At 40.9% G+C, this 24,299-nt stretch overlaps 2 protein-coding genes across 2 annotated transcripts; one reads left to right on the top strand and one right to left on the bottom strand.

Moving 5' to 3' along the window:
- The first annotated feature begins 173 nt into the window (after positions 1-173).
- abcb4 (ATP-binding cassette, sub-family B (MDR/TAP), member 4) lies at positions 174-14,722 on the top strand. Its single transcript, XM_023400765.2, has 28 exons — positions 174-287; positions 555-628; positions 1,251-1,335; positions 1,907-2,069; positions 2,182-2,230; positions 2,440-2,631; positions 2,742-2,913; positions 3,045-3,169; positions 4,038-4,209; positions 4,335-4,448; positions 5,732-5,842; positions 5,949-6,074; positions 6,631-6,834; positions 6,925-7,095; positions 7,258-7,419; positions 7,544-7,738; positions 7,827-7,973; positions 8,061-8,165; positions 8,611-8,688; positions 8,786-8,869; positions 8,995-9,198; positions 9,281-9,381; positions 9,536-9,676; positions 10,960-11,116; positions 11,220-11,417; positions 12,226-12,432; positions 13,138-13,284; positions 13,506-14,722. The coding sequence occupies exons 2-28, from the start codon at positions 564-566 to the stop codon at positions 13,710-13,712; spliced, it is 3,882 nt and encodes a 1,293-aa protein (XP_023256533.1). The 5' UTR covers positions 174-287; positions 555-563; the 3' UTR covers positions 13,713-14,722.
- Positions 14,723-14,747: 25 nt separating this feature from the next.
- crot (carnitine O-octanoyltransferase) lies at positions 14,748-24,024 on the bottom strand. The gene is made up of 17 exons (XM_023400767.2): positions 23,892-24,024; positions 22,449-22,572; positions 21,648-21,772; positions 21,376-21,557; positions 21,122-21,246; positions 20,898-21,006; positions 19,747-19,840; positions 19,493-19,618; positions 19,286-19,387; positions 18,888-18,971; positions 18,666-18,773; positions 18,430-18,560; positions 18,226-18,349; positions 18,063-18,141; positions 17,490-17,583; positions 16,675-16,794; positions 14,748-16,321 (listed from the first exon to the last, which is right to left on the bottom strand). Exons 2-17 carry the CDS (start codon positions 22,561-22,563, stop codon positions 16,201-16,203), a joined length of 1,839 nt encoding a protein of 612 aa, XP_023256535.1. The 5' UTR covers positions 22,564-22,572; positions 23,892-24,024; the 3' UTR covers positions 14,748-16,200.
- Between the last annotated feature and the right edge of the window lie 275 nt (positions 24,025-24,299).

The following is a 24,299-nucleotide window of genomic DNA, read 5'->3' as shown; positions in this document are numbered from 1 at the left end:
TTATCAATGAATTTCCGTTGAACCCTCGTTGAGCGTGCACGATCGGGAGACTGTCAGCGGTTTGTGTCTGCTAGGACAGAAGAGGGCGACAGTCCTGCTATAGCGTAAAGCCACGTGAGGAGGGGGGAGGAGAGGGAGGAGGAGAGGGAGGAGGAGAGGGAGGAGGAGGGGGAGGAAGGGACGGACTGGACAGCCTCTGCTTCAGGCGTGTGTGTGATCTGCGCCTCTGTCAAATCAATAGGACCGGCAGAGTGAGAGGGGAGTGGAGGGACAACAGCAGAGAAACGGTGAGACTTTACCTGGGTTTGAATCCATTTCTATTTCTATCATATTCCCTTTTTAAACGATTCATCTATAGGCCTACCCCTGTATTTCATACCCATGTTTACATTGATGATGCATTTCAAACTAACCACAGAATGAGTCCACGACCTTTGAATCGCAGGCTGTTTGATTCCACTAGTGATCCTAGCTTATTTTTCCTCTGAGGTTTTATTCAGTCAGTTGTTTAGATGTTACAGTGAAATGTGAGCAGGTTCTTCTTCCTCTGACAGGACCCAGACATGGATGTGAAGGAAGACATGGAAATGCTGTCCACGGGCAAACAGGAGCAAAATGGGGATTTAAGGTAAACACACTCTTAAGTGCTCTCTTTCACCAACCAAGTTCAGTTGGTTTGAAGGGTGATGATTTTAAAACATTATCATTAAGCAACTAAGTACTGAAGTGCAGTTTTGAGGTACTTGTATTTTTTTTCTGCTACTTTCTGTTTTACTACATTTCATAAAGAAGTATTTTTTGCTCCACTACATTTATTTGATAACTGGTTTTCAAATGTCTTTTATTGTGAAGCACCATTGTGTTTGTCACATGTAACAGGTGTGATACAATTGATGCTGCTTGGTCTTCTGATCCATAATTCAGCTCTCCGTCTCTTCCAAATACACCAGTAATGGTTGCCAGATTTGTTCACATTCTTTAAACTTGCCCATGAGGACGTATCTGAGCCTGTCCGAATGCAAAGTATCTGTTAGTATCTGAGTACCTTTTAAGAAAAGACCAAAACTACTTGATTCCAGTACTGACTACTTTTGGTACTTTAAGTATATTTGGATTTTAATACATCTCTATTTTTATTTAAGTAAAATATCTGAGTACCTCTTTCACGTGTATCAGTAATTCTCTTGCGAAAAAATTTAGCATTTCGACTTTATATTTGACATCATGCTTTTCGCATATGACTCCTCTAGTGAGAGCAAGAAGAATGGCAAAAAGTCAAGGAAGAAGGAGAAAGAACAAGAAGAGAAGCTCCCCATGGTCGGCCCCATTGCTGTGGTAAGCTCAGTCATCACACTGTGATCTCTTTCTGTCAGAAGCAGGTGTGTGTGTCATTAAATTATTTCCACTGTTTTTCCATTGCTGTATAGTGCACCTGAAATGTTGTGTGTGTGTGTGTGTGTGCGTGTGTGTGTGTGTGTGTGCGTGTGTGTGTGTGTACACAGAACAGAAAACAGGAGGTGTGTTTGAGATTAGCCTGAGGTTAACGAGTTAAGACTGATGTTAGTTGTTATGTAAGACTGTAACTGGGATGATTTTACAAGTATAACAGCAAGGTGTGTGTGTATGTGTGTGTGTGTGTGTGTCGTGGTTTGTGTGAGTGTATGTGAAGTAAGAGGGGAAGCGGGGAGAGAGGATGGGAGTGCAGCACATCCTCCTGTTGTTTGTGTGGACTCCACCAGCCCCCTGCTGTGACAATATAATAGCTTCTTAGAGTTTAAAGTTTGTTCCCGTTCTGATTTCATCATTCAAAATTCTTACTCCCAGCAAATTATCAGGTGCATCCACCAGATACAGATGCTGATTTCTGCTGCTCTCTCTTTCCACACTCTCTTTTATGTGAATGCAGTTCAGGTTTGCCAACAGCTGGGACCTGGTGATGATCTTTATTGGGACAGTCATGGCCATGATCAACGGGGTAGTGCTTCCTCTCATGTGCATTGTGTTTGGTGACATGACAGACAGCTTTGTGAAGGACTCCATAATGTCCCACATGAACACCAGCAACCCCAGTGAGTTTTCAGTTACAGACACGGGCACACGTTAATTAGGACGACTGAAATAAATAATTAAGGAGCAACATAATGCCTTTTAACAATGTATTTTGTTTCCTTGTGTCGTCAGATTTCACCCGCCCAATGGTAAACAGCACCCTACAAGAGGACATGAATACGTAAGGCTTTATATGATCAGCATAAACAGAGCAAAATGTTAGATATAAGTCTGTTTTAATGTTTAATGATTTCCAAGTAATTTCTCTGTGCTCCAATCATCTATTGCCTTTAACCACCTTATTAGACACATTAGAGACTACAGTTTTCTTCAGGTCGAAGCAGATCAAGTTTTAAAGTCACGTGTGTCACAATCTTTCTCCTCTCCCAGCTTTGCCATCTATTATTCCATCATGGGGGCCGTGGTGCTTGTGGCAGCATACCTGCAGGTGTCCTTCTGGACCCTGGCAGCCGGGCGGCAGGTCAAACGCATCCGCAAGTTGTTTTTCCACCGTATCATGCAGCAGGACATCGGCTGGTTCGATGTCAACGAGACGGGAGAGCTCAACACACGTCTCACAGAGTGGGTAACAGCGGAACCGCACACGCTCTCGTTCCATTTCGAAACTCATAAATGTTGAAGTACTTTGAGGATCTTTGGGGGATGATGAATGTTTATATTTGCATGTGTAGTGATGTGTATAAGATCCAAGAGGGTATTGGCGACAAGGCGGGGATGCTGGTCCAGGCCTACACCACCTTCATCGCATCTTTCGTCATCGGCTTCATCAAAGGCTGGAAGCTCACCCTTGTCATCCTGGCTGTCAGTCCTGCGCTGGGCATTTCAGCTGCACTTTTCAGTAAAGTAAGCTCATGTTGTCTCTGTCCATCTTTCTTGCCCCTCTCTTGCTATCCATATGTTTTGATGTTGGTCACAAGGACACAGGCCTCTGCAGGTGCTCTTGATATAACATCATGTCCTTCTCATCTTAATAGGTGCTGACCTCCTTCACTAGTAAAGAGCAGACTGCATACGCCAAAGCTGGAGCTGTAGCAGAAGAGGTGCTCTCTGCCATCAGGACAGTGTTTGCCTTCAGTGGTCAGGACAGAGAGATCAAGAGGTGTGTACACTGTGTCATATAGCATAATGTGTGTGGGTGTATTTGCACCTGGACCTACACTGCAGCTGTCTACAGTTATCACATGAAAACAGGTTCAGATTCCCTCAAAAGGTGAGAAAAATATTCAGTTTTTCAGCCATAGTCTCTCATAAATCTGTGGTTATTATAATAATAATAATAATAATAATTATTATTATTATTATTATTATTATTATTATTATTATTATTATTATTATTATTATTATTATTATATTATATTATATTATTATTAATTATTATACTATATTATTATTTATTTATTTGTACATCATGTGGATGGAATACAATGTGCTTCACAGAAGGTTATATGCAAAAAGTGCAGACATTAAAAACAAAAAAAGCAGAAATTAGATTAAACAAAGATTTGTGGATCAATAGAACAAATAACAATTGGATGGGGTAAAATATAGTATCTGTAGCTACCTGATAGCTACATCAAATTGCTGGGTTATCCAAATCCAAAGTGTTGCCCTAAAATTATAAATAGATGTTGATAATGTAAAACTCTTAAGCAGTATAGTGATAATGAATGTGCTTATTTTCTACTCAACTAAGAAAAAGATCTGTGCAGGGAAAGTAAATATTGTTATCTGAAGTGATTATAGGCCCATGAAAAAGCACCAACAAAGACTGCAACTGAATAACACCCATAAAAAAAATTGAATTAGTGTTTTCTACAGATGTGCACGCAACATTTGTTGTTGCCAAAGGGTCTGTTGTCATGGTAATCAGATTTCATTTGTACAATATATTTAATCCTAACTTTGCTTTTGTGTGTGTGTGTGTGTGTGTGTGTGTGTGTGTGTGTGTGTTGTTTTTTGCACCACAGATATCACAAAAACTTGGAGGATGCTAAGAGAATGGGAATAAAGAAGGCCCTCTCTGCTAACATTGCCATGGGCTTCACCTTCTTGATGATCTACCTGTCCTATGCTCTGGCCTTCTGGTACGGCAGTACACTTGTCCTGAGTAAGGAGTACACCATTGGGACTGTGCTCACTGTGAGTAACCCCCCCCCCCCCAAAAAATAAAAGGGACTGAAAAAGAAGTTTGGTGCAGCTAACACTGATGTATGTGTGTGTGTGTGTGTGTGTTTGTGTGTGTGTGTGTGTGTGTGTGTCTTCAGGTGTTCTTCGTTGTGCTTATCGGAGCGTTCACGGTGGGACAGACCTCTCCCAACATCCAGACTTTTGCCAGTGCCCGGGGAGCTGCACATAAAGTGTACAGCATTATTGATCATGTAAGAAATGCAATGCTTTCTAAACAAATCACGTACATGTCAGCAGGAAATACCACAGATTTTTTTCTTAAATCTCTGCTGCTGGACTGTTGTCAGTTTGTATTATTGAACATGCACCGCTGTACTCTGGCACTCTGGGAAGTCGCTTTGATGCAGCCGACAACCTGGACTCAGTAATGAGATGTTGGATTTTACTCTAATTGGAGCCCCCGCTGCGTGAATGAAGACTGCAGGTCATTTGGTTGATATTGCACAGCTGTGGCTCTCCCCTTCCCAAAATTACTGCGAATCTACTTCCACTGACTGAATTCGACTCATTTACTGAGAATTAATCCAAACTTTAGCTATGTGATCATTAATAATGTGAGATTAAAATAGATATGTTTTGAAAATATTGCGCCACTGTCACACACTGTACTATACAGATTCTTCCTTTTCAAGGAACTAACATCTGTGTCATTTTAAGTGGTCTACAGAAACATGTAGCATAACCAGTTTGGCCTCTAGCTATTCTGGGACAGGCCTGTGTTTAGTTTATAGTGCTCCTGTTAGTACTTCACTAGGACAACATGCTCAATTCAGTTATACTCAAATTATAAACACAGGACAGGATGCTACTAATGACTGACTAACGCAGCTGTTTACACATGAACACAAATTACCATTCACACAGCCTTGAGCAAAACTGAAATAAGCATGAAATCTCTTCTCACGGCTCTCTTTAGTTGCTCCTCGCTCCAAGCTCAAAACCGCAGGAGACCTTCGAGGTCATGATTCCTTTTCCTGGTGGACTTAAGATCTTTGGACACCGTGGACACCTCGCTTTACATTATTGTTTTTAACTTATTTATTGTGTCACTATTTTATGTCTTGCTTTTGTCTTTGATTGTGAATCACTTTGTGATGTGAAACCTCACTGTCCAGTCTGAAATACTGGAGGGTGAGGCCTCCAAGAGAGACATAAAACAGTCTCACATTCTGCGTCAACACAGAGCTCAACCTTTTGTCGGCAGCAAAACAGGAGAGGGAATAACGAACATGTGTGTTTGTGTGTGTGTTAGCACACCAAGAGAAGCAGTGAAAACACAAAGAGCTGTGGAAATAAACATAGGCCTTGTTAAATACACTCACCCTAACCTGGAGGGGCTAACAGCCTTCCTCTCATTGTCTATTTGAGGTTATGATAAGAATCAGGTCCTTTATCCCACTGTGACCACACTACAGGCCGGGACGGAGCCGAGTTTTAGAAGTAAGTGAAACATGGTTGACTCTTGTCTCAACAGAAACCGAGCATCGACAGCTATTCGGAGGCCGGCTTCAAGCCTGACTTCATCAGAGGAAACATAGAGTTCAAGAACATTCACTTCAACTACCCCTCGAGATCAGATGTCAAAGTAAGTGCCCCACAGACACCTACAGACATTATATAACATCAGACTGTATGAAAAAACAACCTAATCATGTGTCAGCTGTCATAACTGATATTGTGATCATTTGTAGATATTAAATGACATGTCTCTGAGCGTGAGGAGCGGACAGACCATTGCCTTAGTGGGCAGCAGCGGCTGTGGGAAAAGCACAACGATCCAGCTGCTGCAGAGGTTCTACGATCCTCAGGAAGGATCTGTAAGTGACACTTCTGAAGCACTTCATCCCTAATTAACCGAAAAGATTACTCCACTTGTTTAGCATTACACTCCAATAACACTGATGGACAGTAGCAGTAGCAGCTAATGTCATCTCATAGTCACTGACCTTAAGCCTTTTAGTTATTTTATAGGAGCAGATATTGATATAAAGTAAAGGGTCAAGGGGGTGTTGTGTCTGTTTCAGCCCATTTACTGTAGGTCAGTGCTGCATAGTTCTCCAAACGCACCATAGTTTTTTCTTGCTTTCCCGGCAGCCATTGGTATCAATTCATTTTACAACAGTATGAAAATCAGTGTGAATATCATGTCAATGTAAAGAACACACATAAATTGTGGTAAATGGAACATGGGACAATAGTGGTATGATGCCTTACAGTAAATGGACAGAATGAACCTCAAGAAAGTGAATAAGGATATTTCCCAAAAAGTGAAACTATTCCTTTAACAGGAAGAGAAGCAATATTGTTTCAAACATGCGTGGCTGTGTGTAGACTGAAATTAACCGCTGCCTCTGTTTGGCTCTCTCATTGTAGGTGTGTATTGATGGTCATGACATCCGTTCTCTTAACGTCCGCTACCTGAGGGATATGATTGGAGTGGTGAGTCAGGAGCCCATTCTCTTTGCCACCACAATCGCTGAGAACATCAGATATGGCCGACCCGACGTGACGCAGCAGGAGATCGAACAGGCAGCCAGGGAGGCTAACGCTTATGACTTCATTATGACCCTTCCAGATGTACGAATGTATTTATGGCTCCCTATTGTTAATACTTATCGAGAACTCCGTTCACCACTTGCTAACACTGAGCCTCTTATCGTTGAGCAGAAGTTTGAGACGGAGGTTGGAGACAGAGGGACTCAGATGAGTGGGGGGCAGAAGCAGAGGATTGCGATTGCTCGAGCTCTAGTCCGCAACCCCAAAATCCTCCTGCTGGACGAAGCCACATCTGCGCTTGACGCTGAGAGCGAGACCATTGTGCAAGCTGCACTCGACAAGGTACAGACACACACAGTGAGATGCTCTGCCTCATTCACAAACTGTTTTTGGGGTTTCTTTGCACTTTGACTTTGATGCAGACATTGGGCTGCCATTACAAGCAGAACTACTAAGTACTGCCAATACACTAATATTAAAACATACCAATATCTCTGTGTGCAGGTCCGACTGGGCCGTACCACCATAGTCGTGGCTCACCGCCTCTCGACCATCAGAAACGCTGACCTCATCGCTGGTTTCCAGAAAGGTGAAGTTGTAGAACTGGGGACTCACGGCCAGCTGATGGAAAAAAAGGGAGTCTACCACACACTGGTCACCATGCAGGTAACATACACACACACAACATTTGACACATAATTAGGCTGGACTGGAATTCAATGGGGAACTTTGCAAATTCACAATGGTCTGTGATTGATGGTGTTTGTGTGCGTCTCTCTCCCAACCGCAGACCTTTGAGAAAGTCGAGGAGGGGGAGGAGGCAGAGTACGAGCCTTCTGCAGACGAGAAGAGCCCATTAGTCAAGTCCTTCTCTCAGTCCTCTCTGTACAGGAGGAAGTCCACGAGAGGCTCCTCCATGACTGCCTCAGAGGGAGAGAAAGAGGAGAAAGAAAAGGTCAAGTATGGCGAGGACAAAATAGAAGAGGTGAGCTGCAGTGCAACATCTCAGCAGAACAAACGGACTTTGTGATATATCGGAGATGTGACTCAGCTCTTTCTCTCTTTTTCTGCAGGAGGAAAATGTGCCCCCCGTGTCGTTCCTTAAAGTGATGCGTCTCAACATTCCCGAGTGGCCATACATTGTGGTAGGGACCATCTGTGCCGTCATCAACGGAGCAATGCAGCCATTGTTCGCCGTCATCTTCTCCAAGATCATCACTGTAGGTTACTTAAATTTAAGTTAGTTACAACATTTTATCAGTTTTGTAGAACGCTACAATTTCTGTGGGGTTTTTTTTCCCTCTCAGGTGTTTGTGGAGCCAGATCAAGAGGTGGTCAGGCAAAAATCCACATTCTTTTCCCTCATGTTTGTTGCTATTGGAGCTGTATCTTTTGTCACCATGTTTCTACAGGTATGAACATATATACGCACAGACGCATGCATGTTGACTTACAGTAATTTCCCAGTTGTGTTCTTTAGCCTCAAAGGAATAGTTTGACATTTTGGAAAACAAGCTTATTGGCTTTCCTACCAAGAGTTTGAAGAGAAGATTGATAACACTCTCATGTTTGTATGATACAACCAGGCTAGCTGTTTCCCTTTGTTTCCACTCTTTGTGCTAAGCTAAGCTAACTGGCTTCTGGGTGTTGCTAATTATTTACTGGACATACATGAAAGCGGTATCAATCTTCTCATCTAATTGCCACCTACAAAGCAAAGGAGCACAATTTCCAAAATATTGAACTGTTTCTTTAACCCTATACCAGCATGTGCTGGTGATGTGACAGTTGGTTACAGACATTCATGTCAATGTCCAGGTGTGCTAATGTCTTCTGTCTGTAAATGGTTTTTTACAGGGTTTTTGTTTTGGTAAATCTGGAGAGATTCTGACCCTGAAACTGAGACTGGGGGCTTTTAAGTCCATGATGAAACAGGTGCGTGCAACAACTTGAAATGAAATAACCCAGAGGTTGTTTCCTCTGTTGGTAATGGAAAATATGGTTGTGATGCAATATGATGTAATCTTTGTAGGACCTCGGCTGGTATGATGATCCCAAAAACAGTGTTGGAGCGCTCACTACGAGACTGGCCACAGACGCTGCCCAAGTACAAGGGGTAAGTCTCAGTGGCGGTTGCAAACAACAAACAAAGCTATTTACCAAAGGCTGCCACCACGAATGGTCTAGTGCAATCAGTGATCTTATCGTGTGCTTTGTTCCACATCTTTCTCATCCCTTCAGGCTACAGGAGTACGTATGGCCACACTGGCCCAGAACTTTTCCAACATGGGCACCAGTGTGATCATCTCCTTTGTGTACGGCTGGGAGCTGACCCTGCTCATCCTGGCCGTGGTGCCTGTCATGGCAGTGGCTGGAGCTGTGGAGATGAAGCTGCTCACCGGGCATGCTGCTGAAGACAAGAAGGAGCTGGAGAAGGCTGGAAAGGTGAGGAAAGGTGCCAGAGTAACACTCACATGCAGTTTTCTTTTGTTGCTGTTTGTTGAAACACTGTGGTGTGTTTCTGCAGATTGCTACAGAGGCCATTGAAAATATCCGTACTGTCGCCTCCCTCAGCAGAGAGCCCAAGTTCGAGTCTTTGTACCAGGAAAACCTCAGCGTGCCATATAAGTACGAGGAGTGACATTATTTTAACCATACAGATCCACCATCTCCATACCAGATACATATATGAAATTACACTATATTAAATTATATATGCATTTTAATCACATTTAATTAATTTAAGGAGTGGTCTCCAACCTTTTTCTCACTCTCTGTACAGGAACTCCCAGAAAAAGGCCCATGTGTACGGTATTACCTTCTCCTTCTCTCAGGCCATGATCTACTTTGCTTATGCAGGCTGTTTCCGATTCGGTGCTTGGCTCATAAAGGAAGGAAGGATGGATGTTCAGGGGGTATTCCTGTGAGTAAATGCTGTCTCGTCACTTAATCATGACATTAACAAGCCACAACAAGTTTTAGTTTATGATAGAGAATATGTCCAACAATAGTTTGTGTGTACTGATGAGGTTACAGTAGGCAGCATAAGACAAAAAGAGGCAGTTTATTTGGTTTTTAATCATTACCATGACCTGAAGCATGCGAGAAGTCGCTTAGAAGCCAGAGTACATGGTCACACAAGCGATCTGTGCCTTAGGTGATCCTCAGACACACACACACGTTTTAGTATGGTAATGTAATTCATTGCCATTGTTGGGAGGAGTCATGACTTCACTTATGTTCCACTTGTCTCACAAACAGGTATTCCAAAGTTCATCGGACATTGAGCCTCTGGCAGAGCATAAAAGTATAAAACACAGTAATATTAACTCCTCAGCCCCTGCAGCATTTCATACAAAGACTGTTATATTGTTAACCTTCAGATGTCACAGTCATAAAAAGAGGAAATGTACTCGGCATGTGAATGTTTCACTCAATATCAGAATTATATTGCACATATATATATATATATAACAAGCAGATATAGAATACAGTATATGGTATGGTCATCAGTGTGAAAACAAGACTGAATATGATGGGAACCACCATTTAACAGGTTAAGTGAAAGCTTTGTCTCACTGGTGGCACCAGAAATGGACCAACAGAGCAGCATTGCAGCCATTCTGCTGGCATGTTTAAAAAATGTTTTAACTTGGAGGCTGGTTAAGGGTAAATGAATGGGAAACATTGGGAATGTTGAGTGGTTAAAATTTTAAAAGCAAATTGTCTTCTTCCATCCAACATTTGATTTATCTCTTTTCACTATTTCATCTGCGCAGTTTGGCTTCATTAAATAAGAGAACAAAAGAAGAAACGCAGCTGATATGATGAAAGTTTGATAGTGTATGAAATATTCCATGAGTCAGATTTGACACATGACAATATAATGATGTCCTATGCATCTTTGATTTGTGAACTGAACAAACACCCCTTCATCTATTGTAATTAAAGGTGTAAACACGTCAGCTAGTTCATCATCTCACTTGGGCAAACTGAACTGACAAAGCTGACTTGGATAATTAAAGAGTGATGGTGGTCCGACAAACATACCAACATCTACAAACACATTGTGCACACAAAAGGTTAAGATGTCATTGCCTCATGTTAGCTTAGCCTTACGCAATCCCATTTAACACTCCACTGCCTCTTAAATATGAAAGGTAAAACTGGTGCTTATGTTATTTATCTTCTGACTTCCTTTCTCAGTGTGATTTCGGCTGTTCTGTACGGTGCCATGGCTGTCGGAGAGGCCAACTCCTTCGCTCCAAACTATGCCAAGGCCAAACTGTCAGCCTCCCACCTCATGATGCTGATGAACAGAGAGCCTGCCATTGATAATCTTTCACAGCAGGGAGACGCACCAGTACGTAACACAAAGCTCCACACGCCAAACTCAACAGTTCCAGTGCAGCTCTTTACACACATTCTAACATATCACTCTTCTGCCTCATCTCCTAAATCTCCAGGACAAATTTGATGGTAACGTGCAGTTTGAGCATGTTAAGTTCAACTACCCTTCGCGATCTGACCAGCCCATACTCCAAGGGCTGAATCTGAAGGTGGGGAAGGGAGAGACGCTGGCCTTGGTGGGGAGCAGCGGCTGTGGAAAAAGCACCATTATCCAGCTGCTGGAGAGGTTCTACGACCCCAGAGAAGGGAGAGTGGTAAGATAACAAATACACGCCCACACCTCTTCACCTACTGTCACTTAGTTAATGGTTAGCTGGCCAGAGTGTTTATGGCTGCTTTACAGCACTGTACTGATGAGACAGGAACCTAGAGACATTATGAGGCCTGTGTAGCGTGTGTTTTTTATCTAGATCACAATATAAGTTCATTTTATCGGGATGTTATTACTGCTGTTGCTGATCGTCCCGTGAGAGTGAAATGAATGTTGTTATCTCCTGGCCTCACATCTGATGTAATGGAATGCTTTTCAAATTATCAGTATTTTTAAATCATCAGTGGGTCACAAGATGACTTGTATGTGAAAGGGGTTGCTTGTAGTGACAAACTCGCAGATAATTGTCATTACAGTTTCCTTCAGCTCTACAGAGCATTTTAGCGTATTTCAACTCATGTTTTGGTTTTTCGGTTTACTCTCAATACCCTAATTAACCTGAGGCCAGAGGTACCTATTTTCAGCAACAACAAAAAAAGCTGTAAAAACCTCTCTGTACACTATATTCTCAGCACCAAACAGCAGACAGACAAAGTTAGTGGCTAGCTGGTGAACATGGTGGAGCATTTAGCAGATAAAGTGTCTGATATTGCCTGCACGACAAGATGGAGAGCAAAGCAGAGCCAATAATGCTAATGTTGCTAATGCTAATTGTGCCTTTAGTTCAGCTTGAAAGGTAAGAAAATGTCAAAACTAATCAGTAGAAAAGTAGTCAGTTAAAAAAAAAAAAAAAAAAAATCAATCCACATCACTTTTTCTGCAATCATTTCTGCAACCGTTTTCTCCTTCAGGTGCTGGACAACGTAAGTGTAAAACACCTGAATATACACTGGTTGAGATCCCAAATAGGCATCGTATCCCAGGAGCCCGTGCTGTTCGACTGCACTTTAGCTGAAAACATCGCCTATGGAGACAACAGCCGCAGCGTAACCATGGAGGAGATAAGGGCAGCTGCTAAAGCGGCCAACATTCACAACTTCATAGAAGACCTGCCACAGGTATAACCACTGAGCTTTACTGATGTTTCAGCAATGCTCTATTCTCAGTGATGACAAAGCTAAAAATAGACGGGCATTGTTTTTTTTTTCCACTTTTCTTTTTCATATCAGTTATATTAACACCACAAGGCCACGCAAGTCTCACAGATAAACTGTGATATGGTGTCTGACAACGTGCCAGTGATTACACAACAGCAACAAAGAGCTTCTGACTATCCAGAGTTAAAGAATCATTCACCCAAATAAAAAACAACACAGGTTTAGTTGTATTTGTCTAGGTTTAGAGATATGTCTCTAAGATGTCTCCACAATGGGGGTAGTGGTGCTCACAGCATTAAAAAATGACATTTCGGCAGAGATTCAAAAGAGATCTGTCTTTTCAGAAGAAGTGTTTGAGAATACAGTTTACATATAGACCTTTGGTAAAACTCTGTGATCCTTAATACTTTCCTAGGAAGTTTCCTGGAATTAAATTTGTAATTTGGTACTAATTATGGGTAAAATACTGTAGATGCAGTTTTCAAATTGGCCTGTGTCTCTAGTTTCATTATTTTCCCATTACTTTCCAGGAAACTTCCTGGAAAATTAGCAAACTGCTCATAGTGAGTTGTGTGGATTATAGGATCCTTCTGTCAATATTTTGGTAATCTACAGTAACACCATTACATGGTCTGTCTCTATCTCTCTCTCTGTTTGCGTGAGCAGAAGTACAACACTCAGGCAGGTGACAAGGGAACACAGCTGTCAGGTGGACAGAAGCAGCGCATAGCCATAGCCCGAGCCATCCTGCGCAACCCCAAACTGTTGCTGCTGGACGAAGCCACCTCAGCACTTGACACTGAAAGCGAGAAGGTGAGTGACTCCTTCCCAGAAATGATACTGGCAAGAGTGATCAAGAGGAGGGGATTAACAAAAACAAAAATGCATTAGTTTGCTGAAATTTCCCCTGATGAAAATTGTATTGAATCACTTGTTTAAGCAGTAAATCAAATCAATTAGAGAAAGTTGATCTTAAAACTGAATATGCAACAAAAAGATGTGAGGTCACTGTTGTAATTCTGCTGTCTCTGCAGGTGGTGCAGGACGCGTTGGACCAAGCCAGGAAGGGCAGGACGTGTATCGTGGTGGCCCACCGTTTGTCCACCATTCAAAACGCAGACCGTATCGCTGTGTTGCAGAAAGGAGTTGTGGTCGAACAGGGAACACATCAACAGTTGCTGGCCAAGAAGGGAGTCTACCACATGTTGGTGACCACACAGATGGGCCACGGGAGGGAATGAGAGGACAGGGAGAGGACACAGGGAGCAATACTACACCGATTATTTTTAGGCTTTATGTTTCCAAGGCTGGATTAAACACCTGTGCCTTTCATCATCAACTCCCTGCCTCACATTTGTACAGCTCTACAAATTCAGACTGAGCAGCTTCGGTGAGACAGTTGGGGAGTGGACTGACTGCATCTTGGCTTGTTTGGAGATGAAACCTTTCAGCCTTTCATCTTGTGGCTGTAGCTCTTTGGGTCATATAGTTTGGTCATGTTTAAACAACAAAACTTCTGTAGTGCTGCTCACTAGTTGTCACATTTAGCCGTACCACTTTCAGGGTCCTGGTATTGTTCATGGTGGCTAACTGTTTCTGACTTACTGGGACACTTGGATTTTAGTAGTAACACCTTTTCCTACTATGACAAGTCAAAATGTCTGCTGTGAAAAAGGCCAGCTGTATCATACCCAATCACGTTCATGCGTTCGTTATTCTTGTCCTCGTTAGAGAATATCCATTCATGTTTGTACATTATAAAGTTGGAACACATTCATGGCCAGTATTTTTTTCTCCAAGATGGAGCTACCTGATGCCAACAAACCTGACTTTTGGTGCCACCTACTGTTAAGTGCAAAATACTTATGATAAAATACGCAGTGATTAAAGCTAAGATTACACAGAATTATCATATTTCATGATATATATGTGCCTTTGACACAGGAATCATCATCACAAATAACTTGTGTTCTACAGGGAATGTATTTGGGAAAATTCTTTGTTGAATACTTTGATTGTTTAGTTTTCATAACATTTTCTACAGTGTGACTTAATAATGAAGCAGAAGTGCCTGAGCAGTTTTACCGAGGTAAATATTGTATACACAGAGGTGTGCAAATGTGAATTCTCATTCACACACTTTGGCTGCGATGACTAAGAGTCCTACTTTGTCTCTGTAAATGCACAACATTACTAACCTTTTTGGAGGACATGCTTATATATTAAAGTTTTATATGCAAATATTGAACAATTGCCTCATAACATCATTATATTCATTTAAGGGATTAAATGTCTCAGCTTTATTTGTCAGAACATTCATACTGTACTACACTTCATTTTATTTAAAAAAAATCACATACATTTAGTGCTTTTACTCAACATTTATGATCAGAGTTAAAAATATTGAGTTACTTTTCATTTGGGTATCTGAAAGACGTTTATAAAAGCTTTGTCAAACATCATAACAACAGATTAGTTTAAGGCTTTCAGTGCAGAAGAAATATTGTCTTTAAGGCTCAGTGATGTTAGTCATCCTAATAATGTTAATATAAAACTGTGTGAACATTAAACTATCTTTATCATGATGTGAAAACACAAACAAAGGAAAACTGTATAGTGTGCAGATTATTAAGGTTTTGGTCAAAAGAAAGATGCAACAATCGGCAAAGCATTTTTACAGTGCACTGAAATAATGCAACACAATGCAGTACCTCAGTAGAATGGAAAGCAACTCTTAGTAGACTGATTAAAGAGATTAAAAAAAAAAACTTTGGCCATAATTGTCCAAATATTAAAAAATGATCTTCCAGTGTAAGTGACAGGGGACAAAATCCACAGTTGTTGTTCTGTGCAAGTTGTTATAGACAGACTTGGAAAAATTATTAATTTATCCTGTGGCCGAATGAACTTCAGTGATATCACAAACTAGTTTTAGTGCCTGCCTACACAGATATAAATACAATTCTAGTATGGACATTTTCAGTTGTAACCAGAAATTCTCCATCCCTGGAGAGCACTAATTACCAATGGCCATGTAAGTACATAAGTCAGAACAAACTGATTTCTTAGCAATAATGAAATTTAATTTCAGCCCTGCCTTTAATAGTTGAGTACTATTGTTGCATATTTCTGTGGATTTTCATAGGGAGACCAAAACCTAAAACAAGGCACATCAATTTTATTTAACTTCTATCAAACTTAGTTTTTGTGGGTTTGATTGGAATGCCCTTTATCATATCACAGTAGGAGTAGTAGAAAGAAAGAAGTAGTCTAAGGCCAAGAGTCAAAGCAGTCAGCAGTTATTATCAGTCTACTATTACTACTAATGTAGTTATAACTACTGAGTGCTAACTTAATAATGCATTTAAAATTAAACATTCTAACATACATTAGAGTCATAATAATCTGAGAAATCAGGAAAAATATATACACCTAAAAGAACAATTAACATAAAAAAAAAGCTTATTTAGCACAACAAAAAAAATAGAAAACTAAATTTATTTAAACTTTTTTTTCTAAATGCCAAAACCAGTGAATCTCCGCTGGAAGTACTGATTCTGAGCCTTTGCATTGATTTGTGCTGAGAACAAACATGACTATCACCAGCTGTCGGCTATTAACTGAGGGTTTGTGAGCTGTATTTGCATTAATGCTCAAACAGGGACAGAGGTAAATGCTGAGTGTGTAAATTAGCCTGTGTTCAGCTACTATGTCTCTTGGTGTGAGTACTTATAGCTGAGACGTGGTGGCCAGGTGGAGCATCTCATGCAGCGAGCTACAGAAGTTGTTGAATAGTGACGCAGCATCTGTTTGATAGCAAGATTTCCATGCTGAGATGGAGATCACAATCCTGAAGGGAAGAAAAACAGCAAGGGTTTTAATTACAGCTGCTGAAATTTCAGGGAAGATGCACAAAACGTCAAGCATTCAACTGCTTGATGAATTCAAACCATACTGTGGAATAATATATAAATACTACAGGTACAAATTGGCCAAATAAAAACAGCATCAGCAAAATCCAAAACAGATTTATTTATGATGGTGAAATTATTTGTTGTGAAAACCTAAGAATGAAGAAAAAGCAGCATTTATTTTATTATTCATTTGCCCAAAGGTTTTACAAGTTTGTATTTATTATTCAATTCAAGTTTTAACACTCCACGCAACGGCTTTGTGAAAACATGTTATGTCTTGTCTGCTTACCTGTCATCTCTGATGCGGTAGAAGAAGCCATAGCCATGGTGCACCATGGGAGCCACAGCCCCCAGAACTGTGGTGTAGCCCACCAGACTGGACGACAGCACAAAGTTACCACCACCACCACTGCACACACAAACATAACCCTGTTACAGACTGACAAAAAGACCTGGTGAGCGCTTTTCAATCTGATGCAGTGTCTTAAGTCTGCTAAATAAGATCTGTATTGCAGTTCAATTTAAACAAGACTAGGTCAAAACCTAGTATGTGGCTGGACCGCCTATGGTCAAATCCTGATTTTATAACCATGACATGGTCTCACACAGCTCACAGCCTCCATCTGGGATCCACAATAGTTGAGCCTTTATTTACTTCAACCCCAAAACGTAATGACTTTTATTAGAGGCAGGACTAACCCTAACCCTCGAAATCCCTCGGTTTGATATGTAGAATTGGTCATAGTGGTTAGTACGAAGCCTCAATATTGATTACTTCTCTCTCTCTCCCTCCCTCTCTCCTGCTCAGTGTGTGTTATGTTTAATTATTTCTCTGCCTCCTTCAGTAATACTTTGTATGTGTTTAAACAGGGAATATTTGGCAGTGATTCCTCAAATTGGCTAAGTATCATGACTAAGAGGAAAGACATTTTATTATCTTTACTAACAAAGAAGACAATTACACTAAGTTAAAAGACAGTTCCAAATAGATTATTGCACATACTGATGAAACTGTTTTTTTTGGGCAGGGCATAGTGAGGCAGGCAGTCACATAACATCAGCTGGGGACAGAAAAGTAGTTAGTAGTAAAATAGTCTGCTGTACCTCTTTTTGTAGAGAGGATCCATGAAGAGCTCTGGAGTGGGACATCCCTCCTCTTTGGCGATAAGATACAGGCCAAGGAGATGCCTGTCAAAACCTGGAAACAGTGTCACAAAACAGCATGAGCTGATATCAATATGACAAGTTCTTGTACACATACACGATTCAAACAGAATAGGGACACACATGTAACACGCATCGCTCCAAAGTGCAACTAGTAGTCAATAATCAGGGTACCTTTAATGTTATTCTTTCACTGGTGATACATTATTTCTTCCTGTATGAGGTTAACTCTTGTTTATGTTATTTTTTACTTTTTATCATTTTAAATTGCTATTATTTGAATTTGTTGTGTTTTATCATGGAATGTTTTCACAGTTTCACAATTGTTCCCAGTAAAAATAGTAAAAAGTGTTTTTAGTTTATTATAGCTGCACACGTACAAACATAGTGAGGATAGCAGAAAAATAATTTCCATCAATGAAATAATGAGAGCTGCTTTGAAAGAGTGGTCTGACCATTGACCAGTGATATGTAGAAATAGCAACAAATTTCATAAATGTTAAATAAACAAACCTTTTCCTTCCTGGGCTTCAGCCATTAGTTTGTTGTGTTTATTGAAGGCCAGCAGCATGGATTTCCTCTTGGCATTAAACTGAGTGAAAAATGTACCATGTCAAATAAAGACTGCATCCACCCATTTCCTGTGTGACAATTCTCCACAGCCATACACACTCACATCACATGTGGGGTCCATCATTGCTTTACACCAGTTCATAGCCTCCTGGGTGCAGGGTCGCATCGTCTCCGTCCTGCCGTGGTAGAACTGGCGAGTCATTGCCGTCTCATAGCAACTACCTGGCCTGAGAGAGGGAAGAGGTCACTCACTTCATACACTTCAAATATCAGTAAAGGCATGAGCAAATTTTTAAACAGTCCATACTTTTTGTGCATTCTGTAGAAGGCCAGCTGCATTGCCAGTTGAATAAAGGTGTCAGGATGCAGCTTCTTCTGTTTGATGACTGCTTTTCCAAACGCAGTGAAGGCGTAACACACAACCTGCAGGTCCCGTGTCTGTAAAACCATAGAGAGAGTGGTCAGTCAAACAGCTGTGACGATGGACAAGTCATTTTGCATCAGGCTTTTTGTAGCATAGTTTGGTATTAAATACTGGCTCACCGACTCCAGGTATTGCTGTTTGGCGTGGCTGATGTCACTCCGGACTTTCTCATCCAGAGTAAACACCATCTCCTCAGGAAGGGGTGTGGGTCTGACTGCATCTGAGCCCTAAAAAGCACAGACATCAATGAGCGAAAAGTGTAGGCATACATCTGAACTTAACTATCACTAATAAGAACTATTTCAATATATGTACAGAATCAAGTAATAGCGCACATTTACCTTCCATTTGCCTTCTGTAGCTTTGATTTGCTGGTCCACATACCAACACATTGACACCAGTACCATGGCATCATATGGGGCATGCTGCAAAACAATTTAATTGATGTTTTTAATCTATCATTCTAACAATTATGCTTTTAAGTTTTAAGACTGTAGCGTTATTTGCTTTTGTTCAGGTTCTGTCCAAGACATAGAGACAAGCAGCATGAAAATCTTAAATCTCAAAATGTGTCTTATGGGTTTGTACAGTCTTGCATAGTCTCTAGCATGACACACACACACACACACACACACACACACACACACACACACACACACACACACACACACACACACACACACACACACACTCACTCACACTCACACGCACACTCAACCACACATACATACAAACTCACATCACAAGTGGATCCAAAAGTGCCATCTGAGAACACGATTGAATTGTACGACTTGTCTCCCCAGCGGACGGCGGGGTTGCCTGTGAGGGCTTCCAGGGTCACCTGGGTTCAGAATTACAAAGTCAGAAAACCAGACACACAGCTTTTTTTTCCTGTGGCCAGAGCACTCATGAAGTCATAAATAATTCAAATGTGCGCAGCTAGTACATTTGTGTAGTTCTCTGGTGTGGAGTAGGGTTTCGTCTCATCCAGGGATATGACGAACAGGCTGCTCTGGATGGTCTCCAGGATGGTCTTATTGTGCGGATCAATGCTTATTAGATGTTCCCTGGCCTGCGGAGACAGTAAACAGATAAAGGCTGACAGTGCTGATCCTCAGCTATCCTTTTGTAATGTGAGAACTTTTTCACTCTGTGCTACATGTTATTCACTGAGATGTCTCTGAGCCTGGTCTGCCTTACCTTCGCCCAACGAGTCCTCTCCTCTGAGGTGAGAGCAGCCACTCCGTCTCCCTCTGGCTCGCCCTCACAGCGCTCCTTCACATAGGTCAGCTGCCTGCACAGGTTAACACACACGCACTCACAAAATATAACAAGGTAACTTTGAACTGTGCGTGCTTTGCATCAAGCCAAATTGACTTTAAGACCATTTAATATCTTTTTAATATTACACAGAATTGAACAGCTTTGCGCAATCCATTATCAAAACAGTCTCACTTTTAGTTTATAGTATCTTCCAGCAGCTCACACTGCAAATTAAATCAACAAAGACTTAAAACCCTCTAAACCATTTTTTAGAAAAGTGAATACAAAGCTTTAGACTTTAAGACCTGCAGATAGAATGTATTACACATGATCGCAATACTGAAGATCTGGCAAACTACCCATGGAAACAGGAATAAGAGCACCAACAAGCGGCCCAGATATTATTAACAAATCACAAAATCAAAACTTTGTCTACTTTTCTTTCATAGATCAAAGACTTTTCTTTTTCTTATCTTCTTCTCTGTTCCAAGTGGATCTTGGAGAGAAGAATGAGAATGACAGACTCACTGTACCTGCTGCCCTCCACAAACTAATTATAGATTGCATTTTGGACATTTATAGCTGTCTCTATTGTTCCCTGAAGTCTGTTCTATTCTTTCCATAAAAAAAAAATTTTCTGCTTGTGTTATTATTTCACAAGCAGTCACATTCTGATGATGAAGCCACAATAGATCTACATATATGTAACGTGTTTTTATTTAAAACTATTACTTGATTATTTCCACATATTATGAGGCAGTTGATCTGTTGTGTGTCATGAGTAAATGCTGTCTCATCATTATGATGCTGGAGTGATCAAGCCTCAAAAAAACATCTAGTGTCTCTTCTCAACATCTTTCTCTCACTTTCCTATTAGGAGGAGAGGAAGAGACATGAGTCAGGAAAGCACCCACTGTCTGCCCTCTAAAGATAATGTAAGTAGAGCGCCCTCTTTGGTCTAATTAGTGGAGACTAACAACATTCAGTTTGCAGTGTCAGTGGAAATGACTCCATAGCCCAAAGGCCTCAAGACCCCTTCATAGTTGGATTTTATTCTTGAGGGCTGTTTGTACTTGTGTGTAAACTACCTGAGAAGTTCTGGAGGAGTGAGAATCTGTCCATCACAGAGTGCATCAAATGTGAAGATCCGTCCACGACACATCACTACCAAATGGGAAGGGCACGGACCCTCTCGCTCTGTGACACAGCAGAAAATACACATTACATAACAGTGATATGTAAGCTGAGGAAGTGGGCTACAGTTTACGCAGGTGTGTCTTAAGGTTAGAGATAAGAGCAAAGTTTATTCCACCTGTCTTGAAGTAGTTGTGAATGGTGTCCTTCTTTACTCCAGGTACTTTGCAGGTACAGAACAGCATTCTGAACTGGTCCATATCTAATGCTGTTTTACCAGCTTTCTGAGGAGCAAGTCTCTCCCTAAAACATGCAAAGGAAGAAAAAAAAATCCAATATTACATTATGTGACTTTGTGTAAAAAGTAGAGCAGCCACTTCTCCAAACACCACAAAAACACAGCTTATAAATGTTTGTGTGAGCATGTCTTACGTGCGGATCAGGTTCCAGTACTGTAGTGTGTGCCATGTGCTTATACTGGCCCTCTGCAGATAAACTCCCTCTGCAGGAGGCCAGCAGTGCTCCAGGTAGGGAGCTGGGCCACCAAAGTTCACATTCAGCTGAGATGGTGTGCGGACCTCCAGATATGCTGTGTCTAACCACCATTCTTCCAACTAGGAAAAAAAAACAACAACCAAGTTGAACACCCAGGACTAAAGAGGACAACTAAGACAAACACAAGACATTAAATCTGAATTACACACCCAGTTCCTCTTTATCTTGGATCTCTGCAGTAGTTTCTGGTGTAGCTCTTTACCAACACCCTCTTGGAATTTCCTCACAATGTCCACTGTAGCTTTAAACTCTTTCTCAGATGCAAATGGATAAACTGTTGGAAAAGATGGCAATACAAAGTCAATTAGTGAATCTGTGTTAAACTGTCAAGTAAGAAGACCAGCTTCTGGTCATTGTGAACATTTAACATCTTCTGTAGTAAAAACTGTGATTTTTATTCAGCTCATGCAAATGTAATAAATACTTATATATAGTATCAAACAAGCATACTATAACACTTATTGACACACTTGCATGTGACCAATTGAATTTGGCATATGGTAAAAATAGAAGTCTGGGGAGACAGATCCAAAGAGCTGAGGTACACTGATAAATGCCATTGCATAATTTTAACTGCAGTACTGATGTTATGATGTCATCCATTCATTTCCCAAAACTTACAAGACCTTCTTTTGATTATTTTCTTGTGTTAACTATTGGTCATATCCACTAGGAACCAGTTTGATACCAAAGGTAAGGGGTTTTTCAATTGCAGAGTAAAACTTCACACACAGATAGTTTTGTTTTTTATTAAAAAGGAGCAGGAATATTTACATAAAGACAAGTAGCAGCAGCGGTGAGCAGTTATGGTCCTGCCAAATTTTCTTCTTTACAGAATTTGTTTGAATAAATATTTGAATTTTGCATCGTAAACAGTTACAACACCTGAAACAGAGGAACTCCATGACACAGCAACACAGCAGGTTGAACAAAGCTACTATCTGTCCTACCTGAATCCAGGTACTTGGAAAGGCTGCTCTCTAGTGATGGTACAGGCAGGGGAGGCAGGCTGTTTTGGTACTGGAAGGTCTGCTCTGGCAGAGATTCTGACAATTGATTAGCCATTTGTTCCCCCTGTAATACAAATACATGTTGCACTGACATGACACTGAGGCTGACATTGCTTTGTATCACTGGTATGACAGGGTAAGACTCACATAAGAGCCATTTTTGTTAATATTTTTGTAAACTTCCCATCACTTGAAGGTGCTGTCAATTAGGCACAGGTTGATATAATCAAGAGGTTACTTGACACAGGTGTGGCTGACTTGGGAGGAGCAAGTAGTCTTTTACTGTCCAATAATGATTTAAATATTGTGTTTTTTTCTTCTGTGTTTGGGCAGTATACTCATTACTCATACTCTGTTTTGGAAAACCCACGGTTTCCGAAAATTTTGGTGAATAAAATGTAAGAAAATAGTCAAAATTACTGTTATAATTTCCCACAGTCCAAGGTGAAATACTTGGCTTCTGGTGGCCATATAGCACCATTTCCTGACATTATGAACAAATGTTAAGTTAGACAGATTAATTAATATTGAGAACTACAAGGGCACTAACAGGGTGCATATTTCCACCAAGGCCAATGTCAAACAACATGAACCAAACCTCATAGAAAAAAATACTAATTCATAGAAAATGATCAAGATCTGCCTCAAAATGTAGTGGGTTCTTCCCCGGACCATGCCCCATCGTTTCACCAAGTTCGGCCCAAATCGGTTCTGTACTTTTTGCGTAATCCTGCTGACTTACAAACAGACATAAAACATGACCTCCCTGGCGTAAGTAGTAAGTGTAAGCTGTAGCTCTTAATCATACAATCACTGATCATTCAAACCAACTAGTAATGGTAAAGCCTAAGTTATTTCCACTCAGGTTTCTCTGTCGGTCTGGTTAAGAGTTTTGATATTCACTGTGAACGGTCTGTTTAGCATTTGGGGAAAACTCATAACAATATAACTTTCATAACCAGATTTAATATCTCACTGTTTTATTGTGTATTTTTAGGCAGCTCTAAATATCCCCGTGTTCTGTTGCTCATTGTGTCAAAGCCATTTTAATTCATAAACTCTTATTACGATCACAGAACTCGATAAACGCTGTTGGTCTAACTTTACTATCAGCGCGATGTTCAACAGAAATAAGACAACCAAAATGTTTGCTCAATTTAAGAAGATTACTAAGAGTTTTTACTCGTTTATTGTTACTTCAAAAAGGCTTCTAACGGTTTCCGGTAAACTAACTAACGGCAGTAACATTAATCTGTCACAAATTAGCTCATCTCGGCGGCGGTTATCGGCTAATGCTACAACAATAACAACAACTAGTAGTAGTAGGTTTAACTTGATTTAAACACTTCTTAGCTTTCCAACACAGCGCTTCTGTCTGCTCACCTTCTCCAAGAAATGTTGACTTCAGCGTTGCATCCAAGCACAGCAGCGATATTGTAATTTCAGCGTGTTGTTGGCTCTTGCTCGTTGCGGCAGCCCCTCACCTTTACCCCACTGAACCGCTGTGCGAGTGCCAGCAGGGAGCATTACACTGCGCATGCGCGGACGATTTGCCCATTTGACCCATAGACTATTTGATCCTAATGTTGTGATTGAAATAATGAGGCCAGTCTGTCTGCAGTTTGAGAGAGTCGGAGTGACTCAGTGGCTGTAGTAACCAAATAGCAAGGGAGGAAGAATTTAGTAATAGTATGTACGTTAAATCAGGAAAATGTATTTAAAGTATTCAAAGTAAAAGTACTAAATGTAAAAAATGTCCCCTGTGACTGTTTTACTATTATTATTACTATC

The sequence above is a fragment of the Seriola lalandi genome, unplaced genomic scaffold (assembly GCF_002814215.2).
Source record: "Seriola lalandi dorsalis isolate HSWRI2012SDOR001 ecotype SW California unplaced genomic scaffold, Sedor1 jcf7180002052955, whole genome shotgun sequence".
NCBI classification, from domain to species: Eukaryota; Metazoa; Chordata; class Actinopteri; order Carangiformes; family Carangidae; genus Seriola; species Seriola lalandi.
The sequence above is the reverse complement of the archived record's forward strand: the minus strand, read 5'-3'. Positions and strand labels throughout refer to the sequence as shown.